Below are 24,170 nucleotides of genomic sequence, written 5' to 3' on the forward strand. Positions count from 1 at the left end.
TGGAGCCCATCTGGATTCCTATAAAAGGGGCCGCCTCCCTCCAGTCATTAGTGGAAGTCGGGTGGAAGAGGACGGAGCTGGAGTGAGGACTGGAGGCGGCCAGGAGGAAAAGAGGCACAGGACTGTGTGGCCTGGACATTGGGGGAATCGGTGCTGGAGGCACTGGGGTTTGTGCACGTGACTTGTTTGTGTAAATATTATTGTAAATAAACAGTGTGTGGTGGAAACAAAGATGTCCGTCTTGGTCTGTGTCCGGGTCAAAGTTCACACTGTCTATACCAATAGTTTTGAAGTTTTGAAGACAAATCTTTGCTGTGTGTGCTTAAATGTTCTTTGGTTAGGGATTTATCTTTGCTTTGTTTGCTTGCTGAATTCTCCTTGATTTTTTGACCCTGATTCTCTCTTTCCCCAAACACTGATTAGTGTGCCGATCTTGTTAACTTTACTAGTTTTGACCACTGCCTGTCCAAGGCTCCAAGATTACCTCTCCTTCTGTATAGCCCTTCAGCATTTAAATGCACAATAATCTTGGTACAGGCGCAGTCTATTCTTATTAATAAGAGAGAGAATTACCCTCTTCACAATGTTTTCTTTGCACCTTCACTGTCTGTCACCAGTGTGTTTGGTGTGTTTTATCATCTTCTGAGCCCAAGGTTTATGTGATGTCCCATGTAAGGGTTAGTGGTGGATTTTGCATCTAGGATAGGCCCCTGAAGTAAGACCTTGCGGACTCCCAAGGGCTGGTGTTTCCCTCATTTTTCTGTTAAGATTTGTATAGGAGTTTTGTTGACCTGGGCCTTTTCTTGATTTGGCAGAATCAGAATTCACTTTGTGAACCAGGTACAAAAAAGTGTACTAGGAATTTGTCTTGATAATATTAGTGCAGCATACAAGGACAGCACAGAATACAATAAATAAATACAAGAGAATAAAATGATAAAATATGATGCAGTATGAGGTCAATACAAAAAAAAAAAATTAAAGAGATAGTATGATGAAAATGCCCAAGCAGTTTAGTGTATAGGTGTACATAGATATTGAGTAGAAGCTCAAACCTGATTAGCAAGAATAATTGATACGGAAAAAACTGTTTAGGTGAGATGTTGTTTTAGCTTTCACTGCCCAAAGATGTTTGCAGAGGGAAGTCTTTGGAACAGGTGATGCCCTAGGTGAGTCAGGTTAGCAATGATCTTTGGGACCATCTTCCTTCGCCTGGACCCATATACAGTAGGACTTAAATGTGCAGTAAATTGCAGCTTATGATTCTTTCACATGCTTTGATGATGCATTGCAGATTGACCTTAGCCTCAACAAAGGCAGCACCAAGCCAGACAGTTAGAGATGAAGTCAGAATGGACTTGATGATGTCTGTGTAAAATTGGACTAGTATTGCTTGAGGGAGGTTGAATTTCCCCAGGTGACACAAAAGAACACTCTCTGATGGGCTTTCTTAATAATACACGTAATGTTATTGTCCCCCTTAAGGTTTTGTGACTGCACCGGGCCCAACAACTAAAATGATTCAGTCATCCCAATGGTTGAGCCATTTATAGCAAGTGATAGGTGAGCAGGTGACTGTTTTCTGAAATCTATGATTATCACCCGGAATTTTTTTTTTATGTTAAGGTCTGTAGTACTAGTGTGTTGTGCCGTGTTAGCCATTATGGATGTAGTGAGAAGTCAAGCAGAATGACACCTTCTATTGGCTAACTAAGATTATAATCAGAAGCTTTTGAGGCAACTCAGGCCCCTTTTTCAGGCAAGGTCCAAATTATTATGGCTGCACCACAATGTCAGATTTTCCCCCTTTTGTCTGTATATGGAGTCATCATTGTTTGAACTTTTGCCTATTAGTGTTATGCCATCTGCAAATTTAAGAATTTTGACAGATAAATCGCCCCAGGTACAGTCATTTGTGTAAAGTGAGGAGAGTAGTGGGGAAAGGTCACATCCCTGCGGTGCACCAGTACTAAGAGTGAATGGGTCATTCTCAGCTGGGAGTTGTTCCTTTTCTACTTGTTTTATATTAAAAAATACAAATAGGCAGGCAGTGTGTTGTAGTGGTTGCAGCTTTGGACTCTAAACCACAAACCCTGAGGGTGTGGGTCCAAATCCTGCTGACACTGTGTGATCATGAGCAAGTCACTTCTCCAACAAAAAACAAGGAAATATAAGAAGATCCTTCTCAAATATTGTAAGCTGCCTTTGATAAATGTGTCAATTAAATAATACGTAAAGGAGTCAAATTAAAGATTCCAGTCGGTATCATAAGCTGACGTTTGAAGGCTCCTTTTGTTAATGTGGCCATACGATATGAAGACCCCTGCTCTGCACAGCATATTGGCGCACAGTTACAAGTACCCCCTTCCTTATTTCATGTTTTGTGTGGCCAATGACAGATCAGCTTGATTATGGCTAATTTAAGAATTTCTACTTTAGCTTTTCTGAAATTTCTTTCATGCTTTCTGGCGTCATGCCCAAACAACAGGAAGTGTGGCACTGATGTAACTGATAAAACGAGCATTAGGTTAAATAAAAGCAAGTACTGCTATATTTTGCAGCACAAATGATAGCTGAATTTTTATGCTTTAATATTTGCTGTACTAGGGTAATAACCCACAGAGCTGCCACTTTTAACACCTCTGATTTGTAATTTTAAAAAGCCTCCATGACTTTCTCAGTAGAATGGTGGATAACTGTTCTGGTATCATAGAACAGACTGGTTCCTCATGTCACCACCCTGAGACTACAAACTTAAGAATAAGTCCTTCACAAGTGACTGCCATGTTCCATTGCTAGATACAATTTCTGTTTTTGTAATATTTCTTTGCTTAGGGTCCAACGTTAAGCAGCACCTCATCAACCACGCAGCTGTTGGGTATAAAGTGTCTTACTTGGCATTAAGGAGTGGGCCATTATACCTTTATAAAAAAAGTGTACTCTTTTTTTATAGCTATAAAAGATCTAATTTTACTTTCAGCTACAGTTCACACATCAGAGTGATGTAGACGCTGACATCCTCCAGCGCTGGCACCCTTCTCATTTCCTGATTGATGTGTGCTCTGCTAGGTGAGAGGTTATGCTACTAAGCAGCTCCTACCCCACCCGAACACTTTTGCTCAAGGTCAGACAGATTCTTCTATTTCTGCTCCTTGTTTTGTTCTTCTCGTAGTGTATCTGGCCATCAACTCTCTGCTTTAAAATGTAACTAAAGTTTCACTTTCGTTGAGCATGCCATCCTGTGGGTTTCTTGTTGTTTGGTGTTATTTATTTGCACTGATGAATTTATGTGGCCCATCTGCATGTATTTGAAATATTATGGAGTTAGTGTGGGGCTGCATCAGAAAATGAAAAAAAAAAGTTTGAAGGTTATTTGTGTGCTGAAAAGAAAAGAAGGTAAAAGACACAACCTGTTGGCCGTGTAACTTCATCAGGTGTGCAACTGAAAAGGATAGAGCAGGTAACGTATACAGCAGGGAAAAGGGGATCAAAGTCAGGGCAGATGAAAGAAGAAAGGTGAGAAGACGAATAGAAAAATTAAAACGTTAGTCGATCATTAAGACCTACAGAAATATGTGGTCCCTAGGCCGAGTCCTTAGATTCTTTTGTTTTTCTTTGAAAAGTGTCTTTGAAGCCCTGTGAAAGAACACAAACAGAGAGCGCAGTGTGGCCATGATCAAGGGAAGTGAAGTGTTCAACAATAGGCTCTGTAAGGTCTTTGACCTGACATGCTACCTGAAACTGCATCAACTGTGCCCGGCGGAGAGGTGGGCGACCAGCTGGCCTTGGTCATTGAGACTGCTACTAAGCAGAAACTGATTACCATCAGACCTAACTATTTGATTTGCTTGTTTCAGTCTTCTGACAGTGGCCCTCCAGTAATTTATTTTTCTCCTATGGCCTGTCGTAGGAGTTTTTTGTTTTCTTCTCCTCCGTGTCAGCTGTTCAAACAAGCACAGTCAGGAATCAAGAACTTCATCTACATCCTAAATCAACTGAAACCACTATGGACCTGACTGATTTGCTTTTGTATCTTTTTAATAACATCAGACTGTTTCTACTCAATGGGTTGCCATGTACATATGCCTAGGTAAAATGTAGATATATACTGTAAATATTTCAGTTAGATCATTTTTTTCTGATAAGAGTGAAGGTTTGTTTTGCACTTTAGTGGATACATTGTGCTTAACAATACCTGGTTGATTTTGTATCTAGTATACTTACATTTATTAGAAATAATCCAAGTAAATGTGCTATATCTTTGTTTCGTTGGAAAATCTGTGGAAAGCACCTTAAAGTGCATGTAAACGAATGATAAGGTGCTATATTGTGAGGACTTTTAGGACAAAACAGGACGAACACTGAAGTGAGCCTGCTGCGTCTGTGGAGGTCTGCTTGTCTGTTGCTGAGGCAGAGTGCGGAAATAGCTATTAGCCGATCGAGATCGCACTATACAAGACTGTCGCTGATGGGCGATGCAAGGGATGTTATAAATGCAGGGAACAGTATAACTTGGCTACTGACCTGGCCCTGGCTCTCTGTCCGTGTATAGGAGAGTGTTATCTCCAGCTGCAATAAATAACCCTGCTGCTCCTGTTTCAAGTTGAATAAAGTTGTTTTTGCTAAAGTACTGAGACTTAACCTTATGTTTTGGGGCGCAAGACAGTGAATCACACGTCATAATATAAATAGTGTTTATTACTATTATCATTGATATTATTATTAATCTGCTAGCTATCTACTGTTTCACCTACAGTATGTAGATGGCTGGACATGTCCTACAAGAAATGCAGTAAATAAGACAAGATTCAGACTGGCAAGAAGCTTGTAGAGAGATCAGATACAAGGGTATTGTTGGTGACGTATCTGCAAGTGAAACAATGGCTCCTGTTACAGCTCAAAGTGTCTGGTGAGGAACATGGCTCTCCTGTGTGAAGTGAGCATGTGGAGGAGAAGTTTGCGTAGCTTAGGTGGTTGATGGAAGGAGATCAAGATGAGGTTAGGAAAAATGGATTAGTCTTGTCTGAGGGATGGGTGGAATGAGAAGGTCAACAGAATGTGGGTTTTATTGCTGGGGTTTCCTCTTAGAAGTGAATGTTATGAGGGCCCTGTCCATAATATAAGAAGAGCATCCACTAGCAATGAAAAAACTTCTCATTCCGAGGGCTTCGTTAAAAATATTAGCCTCATCACTGCAGAGGTGGGCTTAGGGGTCTAAAAAACTTTGAAAGAGGTAAAGAGTTTTTAATATGCCAGGGATGGAAGGAAATACAGAGAAGGAAACAGACTTTTAAGTCATGGAAAACTGATAAAAACACTAATATCTAAAAATTGTAGACTTGTGGTTGGAAACATTGACCATAAACCTGAGAAATGGATAGAAACTAATAAAATCATTAACGATTCTTGTAGCTGGCATCTGGAGCAAAAGGTGACACCAACACAATCGTCAGTATATCTTTTGTACAGGTCTGGTACAAAACCCAGGCAGGGAGAAGAGAAATGCTGTTCCCCCTAGTCGCTGAAGATGTTGGCATAGTTAGGTCCCACTCTAGTACTCATTTTAAATATTATGTTGGCTCTAATTTGTGGATTGGGTGGCACTGAGGTGCAGTACTGCTGCCTCCCAGTTCCAGGATTTGAAGTCCAGGCCAGCCATTGGCTATGCTAAGTTTGAATGTTCTGCCTAAGTCCATGTAAGTTTTCTGCCAGCGTTCAAAGATGTGTGTGCAGGTAATAAATGAATGAAAAAAGCAAGCAGACATCTGAAGTGTAGTAAATAAGATGATCAACAAAGGTGTTTTTGTGGCAGTGAAATCAGAAGGGGAGATAAAAATACACAATTTTGGAATACCTTGGCTGTAATCTTGCAAAGCCTGTTTTCATGCAGTCCATGGGGAATTATGGAAGAGTTATTAAGCAAAAATGTCTAAGTGTTCTGTGAAATGTTATGAATTAATAATAAGTTTAATATAAGTTTCATAGTTCCTAGAATATATATTGTTCAATAGAAGGGCATATGATCAGGTAGATTTCCTTCCACATGGTCTGTTTATGGGCCAGCAAAACTTGTATATGTTCTGTATGGATGTCTCTTCTGGACTGGTGGGCCAAACTAATTTCTCTACCAGTTCAACAGCCTCTCATCCTAGGGTTCATCATAAACACATCCTCATTGTCTATCATTGCATTGCTATGCCACTGCCAATGGCCCTTTAACCATACAGTTGCCAAGGGGTGCTCTTGGAAACTGATATTACAAGGACCATGGTGGTCCTGCCTGACCCAGAAGTGCTTCCTGGGGCAATAGATTAAGCACTTGAAGTACTCCCAGGTCTGGAGTTAAAAGAAAGTTCTCCACCATTTGACTTAGGAGGAATTGGAATTGGAGGAGAATGTGGAGGTGGGTGAAAAAAGGGAAGAAAAAGAAGAGAAGGAGTTGTGCTGTATTGTGAAGAAAGAGGCCACTATGAAGGTATTATTTACAATTTAAGGACTTAGAGTTGGTCATGCAGTCAAACTGAGTAACTGGGCAACAAGGACCTTGGTGGGAGAGGTGACCAAGAACCCAATGGTGACTGTAACAGTGCTTCAGCGGCCCTCTGTGAGAGGGGGGGAAACTTATCAGAAGGATGACCATTTCAGTAGCACCCCATTCATCAAAGAAGTGTGTGCCAAATGGGATGGAGGGTCAGGTTAGAGTTAATTGTTTGCATCAGAAGGTATGGTGTGTATCCTGTCCAGATCAGGCATGAAAGTAGCACACAAGCCTACAAACAGGCTGCACACAATCCTTTTTAATGCTAAAAGCATGAGATCAACAGCAGGGACATGGAATGTGGTTTATAGCATGCCATATAATGCCTGTCCAGCGATATACGTCGGACAAATATCAAAAACCCTTGCTATACGTATGCAGGTACATCGCAACACAGTCAGAAGATAGGACCTACAGTCTCTGATATACACACATGCAAGCTCGACCAGACACACATTTAAATGGGTTAAATTCAAGGCTAACACTAAAAGTGCCAGAGAACTGGCTGAAATATGGCTATCTAATGAAAAAACCATTAACTCACATTTGGACATGAACCTAGTATATGCAGGCTTGAAAAGAAGAACATGCAAATAATAAATATGTTTTTATAACTAACATCCTCCAAACCCCACCTCATCAATCACCCTCAACCACATCCACTTGTCATCCCCTCTTTATTTGCTATATATTGTCTTGGGTTCCTGTAAGTCTAATCATTTTTCTCTGATGATGATTCCTGTTAGGAATCGAAAGCTTTGAAAAAAAAAACTATTTTAAGATATGTGATTCATTTGCTCCCTTTGTGGATTTCAAGCTAAATATATATATGGGGACCCTGCCCAGTCGGAACGTCTGGAAGTACCTGGAGGGGGACAATACCTCCCCTGGACCACCAGAGGGCTGCCACCCTGGTCTACAAGGTGGACATCCTGGTTGGGGCCTGTGGCCACCGCCTGGGCACCCAGAGAATTGTGGAGCCCTGGACAGCAGCACTTCCGCCACACCAGGATGTGCTGCCGGAAGGTTGTCAGGAAGCACCTGGAGCACATCCCGGTGAGAGATAAAAGAGGCCACCTCCCTCCATTCGAGGAGCCGGAGTCGGGTGGAAGAGGATGGAACTTGCGAGGAGCGGAGTGGAGGCGGCAAAAGAGTGAGGAGAAAAGGACTGTGAGGTGTTTTTGTGCTAATTTGTGTAGTGTGTTTGTGTTGTGTGTAATAAACGTGTGTGCTTTTGGACATCTGGCTGTCTCCGTGTCTATCTGTGTGGCATCTTTCACTATATATATATATGTACACACTACTGTATATACCATATATAGTTACTGAACAGTATATACATGAATATACTATATATAATGTGTGTGTGTGTGTGTGTGTGTGTATTTACACACAGGGGTGGGCAATCTGAGCAGTTATGAGAGTGTACCTAAGTGCACTGTGTCATTGTGACATTCTTTTGAGTTAATTAAGTTAATAAAGCTATAGAGTCAGTAAAGCTGTTGGAATTATTATAACCTGAATGTCTTTTTCCATATGAATAACTATAAATTTACTTTTGCCCACCCTGTATATATGTATATATATACACACACACATACACTCATACAGTATATACATACTGTATGTGCAGTAACTATATATGCGGTATATACAGTAATGTGTATATATATGTATATACTATATTTACATATATAATTGACTTTCTGAGCATATACTTGAAAAATCCAAAAAAGAGTAGTGTTTTCTTTATAATACTTTTTTTATTCAGAGTTGTTTAATTCCTCCAGTAACACAGTGATCTAGAATGTTCTGAGGCTCCACACCACACACCCCACCAGACTTATGAGGGTCTCTTGCGACAAGCGTATACATTAGTTCCTGCGCGTATCGAGTTTCTGATTTTAGCTGTGCTTGACCTCCCCTGCCCCCTGAAACGTGCCACTCTTATCACTAAGCGCTGGTCTATAATTAGGGGACAATTCTGTTTATCTGTGCCTTTTTTTTGAATACTCACATTTCTTTGGGGAAGCAGCTGTCGTTTCATGGCAGTTTGCTTCCTTGCTTAATGAAGGAAATGCTCAGAGTAAGTATTAAAGTCAATTTCGTTTCTCCCAAAGCTGTACAGGACACTGAGATACAATGTTCTTTTTAATTTTTGTTAGTTGTATTATAACTACCTCTTACTTTTTTTTGCTTTTTTTTTTTAAAAAAAAGGGAGTTGAAATTCTGAATATTGTAAAAAAAATATACAGTATCCAAAAATCTATTTGGTTGTGATTTTAATATGAAAAGAATGATGTAGGCAAATGAAATTTTAACGATCAACGGCAGATACTCCATTATAAATTACACCCTTGAGCCAATGCATTAGCATATGAAGGAGATACCAGAATACTGGATGGACAATGTCAAATGTGTTACTTTTCTGGACATGTGCACCTACCACATCAGAGACGTCTGTGCCATGCTGTTCACTTGGTGCTGCTTGCTTGTCTGCCAGGGTGCGCTCGTCCCACTCTGATGTGTAGTCAGAAGCTCTTCCCTTTTGTCGAAGCCGATTGTTCTCTTGCACTGCAATGCCTGAACTTTGTTCAGATCCACGGGTGAGGCTGATGTGTTTTTCTTTAGTGACAACAGAATCTGAATGTCCCATCTTCTCTGTGTCCTGCTTAATAGAATAGCAGCAAACGCGCTCCTCCTCTTCTTTGTGGCAGAGATTTTCTTCCTGCCCTTGTTTCTCCTTTGCTACAAGTTCTATTTCCAAGCTTACCTCTTTGGCATATACTTTCAGATTAGAAGTGGAGTCTATCCTCTCTCTCTCCATGGATGTTTCAGCAAGGCCACCCCTCATTTCCTCCTCCTTCTGTTCAGTCAAACAGTTCCTTTCTTCTGCTTTGTTTTGAATGGCAATGGCTGTAAGCTCTTGTGTTTTTATTGTAGCCAAGTCCTTCTGGTGGGCCGTGATTATATGCACCATGTCTGCGTGTTTTCCAGGCTGGCAGTCTTTAGATGGGGCTTCTTGAACAGATGGCTCTTCTGCCTTCAACATATCTCGAGTGAGGCCATTGGTTGCCTCCATATCTGAGCTGTCATTCGATACTCTGGCCTCTGTTGGCTTTTCTGTGCTGTTGACACCGTGGCCCTTCCTTAATCTTAGTACATCATCAGGGTAGTCACTTTCTTTTAAAGTTGGCAGCTCAATTCCCTGCAGCCTTGCCTGCCAGACTGAATTGGCATATTCCGTCATGTGGTCAGAACATTCAAAATCTTCCAGATGATCACAACGAAAGTCATCATCTGTGACACAGTGCTCAGAAACAGCCAGCTCTGTAGGAACACACAAACCATTTTTGGAATCAGTCTCTGGGTGGTATTCAGCCTTGCTGCCTATATTTACGTCAGACATTTTTCTGCAGCCAACAGGTGTTTCGTTTGTAGCGACAGGTTCTGCCAAGTCACTTTCTTCAAGTTTGTGGTATGTCTTAGCTTCTGGAAGCTGGGAACTGCAGATGATGCTTTCTTTGACTAAATAACTGAAAGATGCCTGCTGATCATTCATTCTAACTGAGCTCTCTCTACTAATCTGCGGTGCAGTGGTGAGCTCCTCTTCCTGCACTAAATCTCGAGTGTTACTTGTAGTGCTTCTCCTCTCGACGATATCTACATAGATATCCAATGGCTGCTCCTCATTAAGGGATGCCTGTGATAAACGATTAGTAAAAGCTGCTATGGAGCTTCCTTCCTTATCAGAATCTTCATGGCTTTCCTTTTCTGTTTTCATTGAGGGCTTGTTGTTAGTGTTGGTTTCTGGTTCAAGTGGAGGTTTGTTGTTACTCTGTGTATGTTGGAACAATGTTTTGAAAATGTGCATTCTTTTGAAATTACCCACTTCCAACACTGCAGAGCAACTTATCATGCCTTGAGTGTTTTGTGCAGACACTTGGTAAACTGCAGCATCCTTTTCTGTGCATCTAGAAGTCAGATAAGGAGAAAAATATTTATGTATGAGGGTGTAAAGAATATGCAGACAAACAGAAGCCATCTTTAATTTTGTAAAGTCGGTACATAATCAGGTGTGAGGAGTCAAAGCTCCCTCCAATATATCCTTACTAGACTAGGGATGACAAACTTAATCTACAAACAATACAAATTACGATAAAGGCTTCACTTTACAATACTCCCATGATTCAGTGCATCCTAGGAGCAGTGGACAAAATGCAGTAACTTTTAAAAAATTACATAAATACAGCACATTATTTTTGGGAAAAATGTGAAGATGAAAAAGATTAGCTTAGAAACAAAAAAACATTCAAAACAGGCATTAAAACAATGAAAATATATTCATTCTTCACCACTTCTGTTTGATTCTCTCAACAGTGGGAATCTTAACTGAGTTTTGCAATTGGGAAACTGAATGTGAAACCAAATTATTTTGCTCATCCTGCACAATTCTTTTTAACTAAAATACACCAGGGCACAAACATATGAGACATTTACCCAAATTATACGTGTGACTGACACCTTAATAACATTCTAGAAATTAAAACATTTGTACAAAGTGACATAATCAATATGCTGTATTCACAAAACAATAGATGAAAGTCAGGAAGACAAATGCCAGTACTGTGTGGCTTGGAAGTGCACATGCAGCTCTATGATGTGGCAAAGTTGAAATCTGAAACTTAAAAGTCTTTTTCAAATCTATAAAAGGCTGACTTTCCCCTTGGGAGGCACATTGTGCAGCGTGTGACATCTTCATGCTGGCATTTTAAAACGCTGCTATTAACTATAAAGAAGAAAAGCTTGATTTAAATGAATACTATTTTAAGAAAGGTTTTTGGTTTTGATCGTGGCCTTATTTTCATTTTGGATGTTAGCACTGCCTTTGAGTACAGCTTATTAATGTAAAAATCAATCTGTGCTGCTCAGTTTTCAATCAGTTTGATTCCAGTCCAATGAGCACAATATCTTCTTTTGGTCACTGCTTACCAACACCTGAAATCCCTTCTAGTGCCATGGGCAGCTCTTCCTTAGCACAGTAACACTAAACTAGTGTTCCCTTCAGTGGATCACTCTTACCCCTGCACTCCTGAACTCTCTCTAAGCTCAGAATATTTTAAGAGTTACATGATGCCTTTCGTTGCACTCAGTGATCCTGTCCTTCAATTTAGTTCCTGGACATAATGGCTTCTTGCCAGTTCTGCCTGGCATTGCTGTTTAAGGAGGGACATGGCCCAGGTTTTACTGGCTAGTAACCAGGTGATGCTATTCTGCATATCAGCCACGTGGTTCATAGGTTTCTTGCCAGCCTTCAGTGGTCTTTCGCTATTCCTTAGCAGGGGATCAGGCAACACTGGCATCTGTTGGGTTACTTTCATTCTTGCATCCTGGAGGAACTTGAAAGTTTTAACCAAAATTCACCCCCTGACCCCAGACCACACACACAATTATGCTCACACTGGGTATAATTTAGAGTTGTCAAAGAAGTTAATGTGCGGTTAATGAGGAAGAAAAACCAAAGTACCCAGAGGAAAACCTATGCAGATATAGAGAAAGCCTGCAGAATCCACATGGACAATGACCAGGCATGTTATTGATTGAAACCAAGTACAGTATGTTAAATCAGCGGGTTGGGAATTGGCCTCTGTATTTTTCTGAAACACTTCGAAATGAATTACAATGGTTTGAGCTCATTGTTTTGTTGTGGTAGGGTCCAAGAGTGACCCTGTTGTTCACTTTGTATTCTTTATTATGTACACCTTAACAAAATGTCCCCAAATCCCTGCTATAGCCCGCATGTGTTACGTTATCTTTTATATAATGGACCTCAGGAAACAAGATAGAGTACAAAAACAGGCAGGTAAAAATGTTAGAAATTATATTCCTGTATTATAGATAATATGCCCAAAATAATAAACAACCTGATAATATGCTACCAGGTGGCTTACTGCCTTAATATCTATTAGTTTCTCACCCGGCTTGGTCTTTGTTCCACTGTGCCCCCTTGGATGGAATGGCAGGCAGCACAGACTGTCTGAATTTGGCCACTGAGTTGAGATGATCTCACGATGGAAAGTGGCAGAGACAGAGCCTATAGCCTGCAGACTCCTCTTATTGTCACTCTGTAGCTCCTGAATTACAGCCTTCACATTCTAACTCTATCTAGTTGCAGTCTGTTAATGTCCAAGCACCCTGTATTCCCCGAGGCTAGCTGGCTAGCTTCAAGTGATACATTTACTTGTACCATCCTGGGGAGCTGGCTAATAGAATGTCCTGCACACATAGTCAGCTCTCCACCTGACAAAAGGTGTTATCTGATCTGGTAGGTCATAAATATTCCAGAGAAAGAACTGGCTCCTAAAGCTTCTCTGTATTGTAAAATTAAATAGATGTTTATATTTATATTACTAAACATCAGTATAAAAAAAAGAAAAATTATCTACCGATATGCTACATATTATTCCCTGCTACCCAAATGAATGCAAAGCCAGGAGGACAGCATTACCACCAGCCTGGAGAAGTTCACCCCAGATACCACAGATCCCTGCAGCTTTCCCTACCCTCAGCTGGTTCACCACCTGTGCAATCTCAGTGAGATTGGGTGGTTCACAGCTAATTGGAGGATCAGCCTCAGTAACCTTAAAAACCGAGATCCAGGCTTTTAATGACCTCTTGGGCACAGCCATCAGCAGTGTGTCTGTTTGCAGAGTGAGTGTCAAACTTGTCAAGAGGTTTGCCTATCTCGGCATTGACATTCAGGTCTCTGGTGACTCTGGTGAAGTTATTAGATGGATTGGGAGAGCATGGGGGTGTCATAAGGTCACTGGAAAGGGGTGTGTGGCGCTTCTGATATCTATACAAAAGGACGTTGGTCCAAGTCTTTAGAGGCCTGGTGCTTCCTATCTTGCTATATGGTTGCGAGACATGGATGATATCCAGTGACCTGTGATGAAGACTGGACTCCTTCGGTACTGTGTCACTTTGGAGAATCCTTGGGTACCGCTGGTTTGACTTTGAATTGAATAAGCGGTTGCTCCCAGTGTCCCGAATCAGGCAGATTACCTGCATTGTGAGGGAGCGTCAGTTATGGCACTACGGCCATGTGGTGCCATTCCCCGAGGGTGATCCGGCTTGCAGGATCCTCATTGTTGAGGGGATGCTCACGTAACACCTGGCTGCGGCAGATAGATGGTCATTCCTGGAAGGGTGGGAATGGACTATGTGTGTGCTTTGGGAGTTGCCAACCAGGATCCCGAGCTGTTTCGTCCTGTGGTGGGTGCGGCAACACATTGTACCAGTGCATGCTCCCCAACCTGACCTGACCTTATCTGACACAAATGAAGATACTACCAGAGTATATAAAAAATTGTTCTCTCTTTCTTTAGTTATTATAATCATATTTCATTTTCCTTGAAAGTTAACTGGGGACTCAAAGGCATGCCCAGTACAAAAATGCCTGTCAGCTCAACCAGGCCCAGCAGCCCATAGAAATTAAAAATCAATAAAGAGATCTCTTTAATATTTTTTTGGTTTCTCGTAGACAACATTGACAAAGAAACAAAATGGAGACATGCTCTTTTGGCTCATACTTCTCAGATTTTTCTCCGAAAAAAAAACCCTGCCTACCCTGCTAGCTACTGGGTGCAGCATACCTTTCTTTGCTGGGCCCCTCACTACTGCCACCTTTCTTTCTTCTTCTACTATCAATCCCTCTTCTTTCTGTGATTATGATACCTCAATGTCAGCCCACCATTGAGCGGATGTATTCTGCTACTCAAATCAGAGCTTATTTGCTCCCAGCAGGGATTATCCATTTACAATGTCTCTGTGTTACAACTGGAGCAGAGCTGATTTTGCATTGTGGATCAAAATCACTACCAAACAACATGGATTGACAAGTTACACTGCCTCCTAGTGGCCTCTGCACAAATTAACTCTGTGAAGAGCAGCATGTGCAGTTAATAAAGAGGTAAATAAAGCATTGCCTTAACAACACCAGTCTGACTTGGGGAAGCTTATACAAATAAAACATCAATACGAATGATACGTTCTTCCATATTGACTGTTTAGAATTCAAACCCCTGTTATTCACCCACACACCTTTAAATGTGAATACAAGGGTCTGATATCAAAATGAAGAATCTTTTATCTCTAAAATCTGGAGGCCTATTGCATTTATAACTGAATGTTATAATTAAACCAAAACTGCAATGTACAGCACTTTGACTCTACAGGAGGATCTTATTTTTACATCTGAGCATGGAAATTAAACTTGTTTTTTCCACTTGTAGACCCTCGCTGATTCAGCCCACTCAGTATTAGTCACCCCTTGTCACTACCCTAGAGCCAGAAAAAAAGTGTCAAAACCAAGAATGTAAAACAAATTACTTTAATTGATCGCCAGTAGAAAAAAATTGGTTAAAATCAAATGTGCTTTGCTATTACTTCTCTGCTTTTGTCCTGCTAAACCTAGATGGAGCGTCAAATGAGTGCTTTCAAAAAATGCACTCCCTTTATTACTTGCCATGAAGTGTGAAGATCATTTGTGGTAAGCAAGCTCATAGCATTTTATTGCATGTTGGACCCATAACTGTTGTCAGATATGAGATTGAACCGTTTGTCTTTGGGGTTAGTGGGTTTAGTATTGACATTCAGAGTAGAACATGCATCACTTGAGCTGGCACATTTATTTAGTATTCTTCAAAATGAAGGAGCGTTCATTATAGCTGCCTGTCCTGGTGTGCAAAATCTGCAATATTTTAAACAGCAGAGGCCTATATTTTTATTATGTTTTGCTCAAGACAAACAAAGATGAATTTATGTACTGGACACTTGCACGGACAATTTAACATCAAAGCATATTCTTTTCCTGAATTGTATCACATTAAAAGAAATATTTTGCTCAAATGGACAGGAAAAATGTAACACTTAAGGAGGCAGGACATCATAGCATCCTGTTTTCCTGAATTGTACCAGTATCAATCATAGTAATATCTGTTTAAATGGAGCAGAAATATGATTATTTTATCACTAGTGAACGGATGGGCAACAAGGACCAAATTGGTTTACAGCCTGAAAGGAAGATAAACGGATATACTTTAGCAGATCAAAGAGTTTCAACAAGGACATCCATCATATTGACAGCCAGCCAATCAAATGTGTGTAACATCACAAGTTCCAGACTCTCACGTAGAATTGTAAAATAAATATGTCTGGTCAGAGGGATGTCAGAAGAAGAAACAGCAACGACCAGAACAATGTCAGAAGAGGGTGAGAGACATACAACCGTTTTCATCTGATTGTCAGCTAAAGCCTTCCATGAATATTGATTGCTAAATCAATGCTACCCTGGGACATTCATCTTTGACATCTTTAACTTTTCCTAAGCTTTTTCTAAAGACTATACTGTTTATATATATCCAAACTTTGCTATCCACATTTTCTTTTATGCATTTCTCTACTGGTATTATATACAGTCACTAATTAAGAAAAGGGTTAGAATGAAAGCCTGCAGCCACTGGGGCCCTCCAGGACCAGTGTTGGGGACCCCTGTTCTCTGAGATGGAAAGACAAAGATACGCACCCACCAAATGAGAGTTAAGTCTGATAATGTAGACGTTTATTTAACAATAAAAGATTTACAGCCATACTTTCTGAAGGATCACCTTTGCACTGTTTAGGAAATGCTCTGTAAAACAATGGTTACTGAAACTAACCAGGGCTATTCCTGTGCTGTTACTAAAGTCTCATCCAGCCTTCCAGAGTTGCATGATTTTTCTGTCTCTCTCCCCTACTTACCTTTATCACACCCTAGGAGTCTCTGCCTACCTTCTTAAACCTTCTTGGACTTGAAAACTGTAACACAAATGTCCCAATGGTTTATGGAATGCAGTATACCTGTGCAACATTTTGCTATCAATCAACCATCAGCCCCACTTATCTGCAGGGTTATATGTTGGCTTCTACAATACTGTTTGCATCCTTGACCACTGTGTGTTGATACAGTGGCACTGCTTGCGTTTCACATATGCAGTCTTTCACACTTGGGACAATGATCTTTATTTGTGTGTTGTCAGTCACATCATCAACTTCAAAAAAAATCAGCAATTTGCATGAATGCAGCTTGCTTTAACATTACCTCACAGGGAGAGGTGAGGAAAGGTATACATCTGCACACTACCTCATGCGTTTTAAGGATGTTCAAAGGTTGATGTAAAGTTCAAGAAGTACTTGGTTGCGACACACCCAACTTATCGCTATTACAATGCCAAAAATTCAACACTCTCATGGATGGAGCAATCACATAACTGTACAAGTATTGTTACGAATATTACCCCATCTTTGTCAGATAAACATTTTTTACGTCCTTTTTTCACCTTTCCCAAAATATGAGTGCCAACCTCTGCCTGAATGTCATCTTCTGGCAGCTCCTAGCAGGTTATGACTGCTCATGAGCTCCTCTAAGTCCTGGTGAAGTTAGGAGTGGTTTCCTAAATTAGGAAAATTAGATAAAATTCTTCTATGACTACTCATAAGGGTAGGACCAGATTTGTTTTCAGTTGGTTAGGACTGTTTTCTTACTCTGAAATACTTTTTATATAGGGGCACTGATATACTTTCATTAGAACAGTCTAGCATGGTGGCATTTAAGGAGACCTGCAGACCGGCAAAATATCTACTGTGATCTACATACTGTAGATAGATGGATGGATAGATACATAGATAGATAGATAGGGAGCTATGTCTCTCTATTATAAAAGAAAATGTTGAGACAAGACTATTTCCATGAGATTTTTTCAAGTCCCAACCTCCTCACAACCGCATTCAATCACGCCCATGGTCCTCTCACCTCTCATTCATGTGAATGGTTTTGTGAGACATAGTTCCTGCGCTCTCGGCTCTTATAAATTTTTATGTTTTCCTCTGCTTTAAGTTCCCAGTAAGAGAAGACCTATTATGTCCAAATCTTATTGAAGAATTTCATCCAGAAGGGTTATCAACAGAAGAAATGAGTACATGGGCAATCCTAGCACTGAGAAACAATGAAGTCAAACTAACTAATGCGAAAATTGATGATCAGTTACACGGCAAATTGCTTGGATGCGTATCAATAGACTAGGCTGAAACAGTTGGTGGTGATCGTGCCGTCAACTTACAATATCCCGAAGAATAACTACAACTGTTAACACCAGCCGAATTACTGTTGAAAGAAGGATGTATTGTATATGACAATTAACAAATCACAGACATTAGAAAAAGTCAGTATTGTTTATTAGAGAAAAAGAAATGATATTCAATCATGGGCAGTTATACGTTGCGTTGGCACGATGTAAGTCCAAACATGGAATCAAAATTCAATGCGATAGTGACGAAAAGTTAATTAAAAAAATAGTTTTTACTGAAGTTTTACAGTAAAAGTGTAAGTTTAAAAAATATTTGTGTGTTAATTTCAAAGCCAAACAGAACGAAAACTTATAATGCAACAAATACCACAAGATCAACATGAAACATAATTTTCTTATAATTTATTATGTTTTGCTATTTTTTTACTACAGTTAATTACTTGATGTAATGTAATATAGTTAGTTCTGTTATGCATAGAGTATGTAACAATTCAATAAAAATAACAATCTGTTTAAATTGTCCATCCACTTCACTATATGCGAGCGGCACAACCGCAAAGTGGCTAGCGCATAACGCCCGCCCAGGGGTTGGCAAGCGAAGTGAGCAGGGGTCAGAGCCCCCTAGTACAGTAAAAGATATAAAGAAGTTATACTGTAGATAGGTTAGATGTATAACATGAGAACAAATCAGGATGTATAAAGAATTAAAAAACCTGAAATACAATAAAGCAAGTCTGAGGCATAACGTTAAAGTAGAAATCTGAAATGTCACCAGCAACTATTTCTGAGTTGCGTGTTTTATTTCTTCAGCAGTTGTTTGGAGGCCATTCACTTAATTCTCTAATTCAGTTGGCTGTGTACAATGGCTTATCATCAGCATTACTAACAGTCTACCCGGGAGCAGCTTGAAGTCATCCACCTTCTCTGTATGTTTTCAAGTATTGTGGTTTTTCGTTCCCAATTGCTAAACAGGCCAATGGCTGGATGGGGTAGCAGAGAGACAGAATACGTTTGTACACTTGAACCTGTAATTATGTATTCAGTTTTCACATTTCAATGGTTGATTTTTTTTATATTTACACAGTTCTGCTGTGTTATATTGCTCTGTGTTCAGTACAATTGCAATGCCACTTAACAATCTTGCGCAAATCCAACATTTTACTTGCTTCTTCCCTGGCTGAGGTTCTTATTTTATACCCCATTGTATTCCATGTTAGAAAATTTTACATTCAAGCACAGCTTTTTCTTTTTTGCTCTATGATCAGACACCTTTTACTTTCAAAATGGTTGAAAGACTTTCTGGAATCAGAAATTCCAAAATCTGGAATCACTTTTTACAACATCAGTCAGTGGTGTGGCTGTCTAGAAGTTTGTTCTGCTTTTGACATTCAGGAGACGCCATCAGAGGGCAGAATGTCAGATGCTGTGTGGATGCTTGGACTTGAACTAAATGATCTGGACAGTGAAAACCGACTCCAGTGTCAATACATAAATAGATAAGGAACAGAGTGACAGTCAAAACAAGGAGGAAAGGGCACACAAATAGGATGAAATGCTAGGCCGTAATAAGTGGACTGATGAGAACATGAGAGGTGTGACGACTCTAAGAAGAAGGAAAACAGCATAGTGGTAAAGTAACAAATCCAACAGGCTGAGCACAGAACACATTCCAAAACATGCTGTACATAGCTGGGCAAAAACCTTATGGGCTGTTGGTATGCAATAAGAATGATGCACTCCTCAAAGGTTGTGCGGATTTGGGTGAAAGTGACAGGAATCCTTATCCCACTGCTCTGATCCTACCATACAGTGTGTACAACTGCCCTCCTAATCTTCTCTACGTCTCACTCCCAAGTTGTACTTTTTCCTGGCAGCTCATCTCAGCCAGGTGGATGCTAACCTTTTATAACCTGAGGTTACTTTCTGAGGTCACACTACAGTTTATAAGACAAGCATTTACTATCCAGTACTAACCCCTAGGTATACTTGGGTCCACTGCAATCGGGATCAGTGGCAATTATTTAGTTAGGATCAAGAGGGAATTTAATTTCAATTGAAAACAAATCCAGCTTATTTTTTCATTGCTTCCTAAAATAATTTTGGTGATTATGATAGGCAGTTTCAAGATGAATACAAATACAGTTTCTGATTTACCATATCACATTACAGTTTGGAGAAACATGCAATTAACTTTTATTGAATTTAGTGTGTTTAATCACTTAATGATTGATGACACAATGCATTAGTTCAAAATGTTTTGCTGACGATTTTCTTTTGTACTCAACATCCAATGCTTTTCATTTCCCTGTCTGACAATAGTTGGCCAGCGTTTATGAATTCTACTTGCCCTGAAACTGCTTTCCTTTGCTCTAATGTCCTGGTGAGACCTTTAACCATGTTCCTCATTGACAGCACCAGGATTAGCAGTGAAGAAGTTCAAAACTGAATGCAGAAAATTATACTTTAGTGATATGTGCCAGCTCATGGTTTTGTATACTTAAAGCATGTTGTCAACCAGCTGGGCATAGTTTATTGCTTTGTAGTGGCCACAAAAATTCTCAGAAACATCCTTGAAGTCCTTCCATGCGATTTCTTCCAGCTGCTCGTCACTGACGATGTGTCTGATTTGTGGTCCAATAAAAATGCCTTCCTTAATCTTGGCACCAATTATCCATGGAAACATTTGTCTTAAATATCAAAACCCTTCACCTTCCTTGTTCATTGCTTTCACAAAAGGTCTCATCACTCCACGTTTTTCAGAAGAGAAGAAGAGAAGGCAAACATATCTTTCTTTTTCAAATGTCAGGTAGTTTATGTGCAACACTTTTCTGCCCTGGAACCAAATGCTTATGAAGTGGCCACGTCTTTAAAATGTAATGAGATGCTTTACGGTTGTCCAAATCACAAACGAAAGAACAGGACTTGGTATATCTGAGCCGCATTCTTAATAGCAGTGACATTGCTTTTTGATCACAAACTGAGCGTTGCCAGGTCCATGTTTTCTCACCCAGTTGGGGTATTTTTGATCATCGTCTGCGAGAAGAAATGGACTTTCTTGGGTTTTGGTTTTTTGGACTACTTTTTAAAAAAAAAGCAATGTGGTATTTTGGGCTATATTTTCAATTCCCCATCCACTGCATTTTTAATATGTTTTTCATCCATCTGTTACTCCTTCCCTTGCTATTCATACTTGTACATGTTCTTTACTTTTACTGTAAAATCTTTAAGGGAGACACCTGCTGCTGTTGTGTGATGGTATACACCCATTCAATCACTGTAGTATACCCTTTTGCTCTGTCTCATTTTGTCTACCTCATGTAATGGACTATTTTTTCAGGGAAATTCACTAATTGGGCTAGAAATTTTTAAGTACCTGGCAACCTTGAATTCAACAGATATTATAATATACCAGCTATGTAAGCCAGTGCTGTAAAAAGCCTGCAGTCCTAGAAACCATTGAAATCGTCAGAATAAAAATGAAATGTAGAGATGTCAGGTAATTGAAAGGAACTACTCTGGGCGTCTCTCTCCTAGGAGGATTTGTTTTGCTGACGTGCTTGCATTGCTTGTGCATTAGCGGCTTAGCGACTTTGTCTTTCTTCTGAGGTTTTGTTTGCTGACGTGCTGGCCTCACTTGCGTTATTAGCTACTAAGAGAGTTTTCTGTTTCCTTGGAGGTGGAGCCCTTACCCACTCTCCACCTCTCACTTCTGGGCTGGACAGATACACACACTCCCATGTGTAGACGTGTATATATAAGAAAAGAAATCACAAAATAGGGAATTGCAGTAAAATGGAATGTAATAGAAACATTTAAAAGTACTGTTTGTGATCAGCAGCTCAGAATCCATTAATGTAAATCAAAAATGATCAGGAAGCAAAATCTTTTTTGCCCAGTTATTTTATGCCTCAGGTACACACAATGGACTAAGGCCAGACATTGAGAAGCAGCATCCCAAGGCCAAAGACTATTGTGTCACTCCGGGAGACCTTTTCTGTCTCAAAACTGGACATTCAGTGGTGACAAAAAACTCACAGGCAGTACTCAGACCTCGTTAGAGCTTTGTGACTGTACTCACTAAGACAATTGGTAATTAAGAAAAAAACGATTAATATTAATTTGATTCCAACCCAGAGTGACAAGGTGCATATCAAAGCAGAATCAGGTACAAAGCAAGAGCCAGACTTGGGTGGCAGGGTGCCAGTCCATCCAGAGGATCACTTATACCAAGCCATAGTAAACATGGCAGTCATTCTCACTTCAGCCTCTTTAGTAAGAAATTCAGAGTATGTGGACATGGTGAGAATGTGCAAAAGCCACAAAGGGAGAAACCTCAAAGAGAAGAAGACCGAGGTGCTGTGACAGAGCAGCACTAACCACTGTGCCACCGTGTCACCCACTGATTAATATTCCACTACCAATGGACATGCCATCTTATAACTGTTTTACTTATGGGTGCCACGGCAGAAAAATTTGATCTGTTTGTTATACAGCTGAAAAGACAAAAGAGTCGCTTACTTTATGTGATCAGAGATTCTAAAGATTCTGTATACATATTTAAATATATACAGTAATAGAAAAGGGTATATGTTCATTTTACAAGTTTCTGGCTTTTTTATTGATCTTTTTTAAACTATTACTAACTTTTTTCCTTGAGATCTCCCTCTCAGATGGCTGACACACATGCAATGTAAGAATGGCAAAAAAAGAGGAGACAACAATAAAAAAAAGAATTACTTGCTTAAGTGAAGCGTGTGGATGTAGCCGTCCATTAAGGTTTCGCATTGAGCACATCCTCCTAAATCTGTAAGAGTTCTGCCATTCTTGTACCACGTTACCACTGGCTCTGGGAAACCTGCCAAAAAAGAAGAAACCATGCCAGACTTAATGCTCTGCAAGTCGACCCTTAGTTGATATTATCACCTTTTTAACTTGTTTTTCATGAGCTGAAGACAGTCGCTGTGACATACATTTGGCACTTCTGCATAAACACTGCAATGTGCACAATCACAAAAGCGGTCATTTTCTAAACCACTTAATCATTCACTGGGCTGGTCCACAGCACCATTAGGTGGGATGTGAATATTTGACGGACCTGGCAACCCAACTGTGGGTTTCTGGGGGTTTGAGATGCTGGGTGAGGATAAAAGGCAACAACACAGACTGATATCTGCCTTTCTAAACCAAAATACAGTAGCTTGGACATATTTTAAGTAATCATTTTCCCTGTTATTTATTCTCTTTTTTTCTTGTTACTTTTGTATCGCTATGAAAGAAAGGTCTGTGTGTCACAGTTTTTTGCCTTTTTATTTCTAGCCTGACTGTCACTACGTTTATAGAAACAGGTTCTTTCATTAGCCATGTGTTCTTGATGTTGTGACATGTGAGGCTGTGAGGCTATGTTTGTAAATGATGGCCTATATTATGAAAAAACAGCAATTAGAATTTTTTAAAAATGAGGTAATTTAATGAAAGGACATAGACTAGGACCTACTTCATTGTTTTTGATGATGATTTATGGTTCATGTTTTGACCTTTGGGAGTTGATCTTTACATTTTTATTTTGGTTTTGACCTTGGCCTGTTTAATTGACAAAGATCTCTCTTTATCCCCAGATTATGACTTCCTCTTGCTTCCTTTTAGACAAAGTTTTGCCAAACTTTAGGTGGTTGATAACATCTAAATCCTGATAGGGTCCAATCTGACAGGTGGCAGAGTGAGTGAGTATGTTGGTTTTTCACACAGTTTGATCTCTGCCCAGGGTGTCCTTTCTGTGGGTACGTATTCTTCATCTAGACCAGGGGTGTCAAACTCCGGGCATGGAGGGCCACAGTGGCTGCAGGTTTTCATTCTAACCCTTTTCCTAATCAGTGACCAGTTTTCATTGATAATTAACTTCTTTTCCGTTAATTTTAATAGCCTTGTTTTTAAGCATTCAGTCCTCTGAATTTATTCCTTTCTTCATTAAATGGCAGCAAAACAGAAATGAGATGTGAAACGAGCTAATAGATGACCAGCTAAACAAACTCCAACCAATTTCACTCCAACCAATCCCTAAATGAGAAGCCAATTCTTGCTGTTAATTAAATGTGTTATTTAATTCCATGGCTCATTGCTGTTCTCATTCTGTCATAGCAGACATTTCCAAAACTCTTTAATTTTCTGCTTTTGCTAAGACCACCGTCAAGATGCTTTGGTGAGCTGAGAGACCAACTTTGCTGAGACCATCACCTTTCTTTATTTTCAGATATTGTGTGATGGGCACAGGTGAGCTGGTCATGTGGTGGCGTGTTTTGTGTCTCATTATTGTTTGGCTGCTAATTAAGGAAAAAGAGACAACTAAGGGGCCTGAGTCATGTTAATTAAAATGAAGACAAAATAAGTTAATTAGCAGCAAAACCTGGTCACCAATGAAGAAGAAGGTGGTTAGAATAAAAGAACCGGAGTTCGACACCCGTGAGCTAGACAAACTGCTTTCATCCCACAGTCTACAAACTTCCATGTCA

At 40.0% G+C, this 24,170-nt stretch overlaps 1 protein-coding gene across 2 annotated transcripts in view; it reads right to left on the reverse strand.

Annotated features, from left to right (window-relative positions):
- Positions 1-24,170, reverse strand: part of alpk2 (alpha-kinase 2) — a 79,670-nt gene that overhangs the window by 30,908 nt on the left and 24,592 nt on the right. For both annotated transcript variants that reach the window (XM_039750476.1, XM_039750477.1), the window contains exons 3-4: positions 22,402-22,519; positions 8,985-10,512 (exon numbers count right to left, since the gene is read on the reverse strand). In XM_039750476.1, the coding sequence (XP_039606410.1) occupies positions 8,985-10,512; positions 22,402-22,519 (1,646 nt within the window). The remainder of the gene's footprint in view (positions 1-8,984; positions 10,513-22,401; positions 22,520-24,170) is intronic.

Source organism: Polypterus senegalus, chromosome 4 (assembly GCF_016835505.1).
Source record: "Polypterus senegalus isolate Bchr_013 chromosome 4, ASM1683550v1, whole genome shotgun sequence".
Classification (NCBI taxonomy): Eukaryota; Metazoa; Chordata; class Cladistia; order Polypteriformes; family Polypteridae; genus Polypterus; species Polypterus senegalus.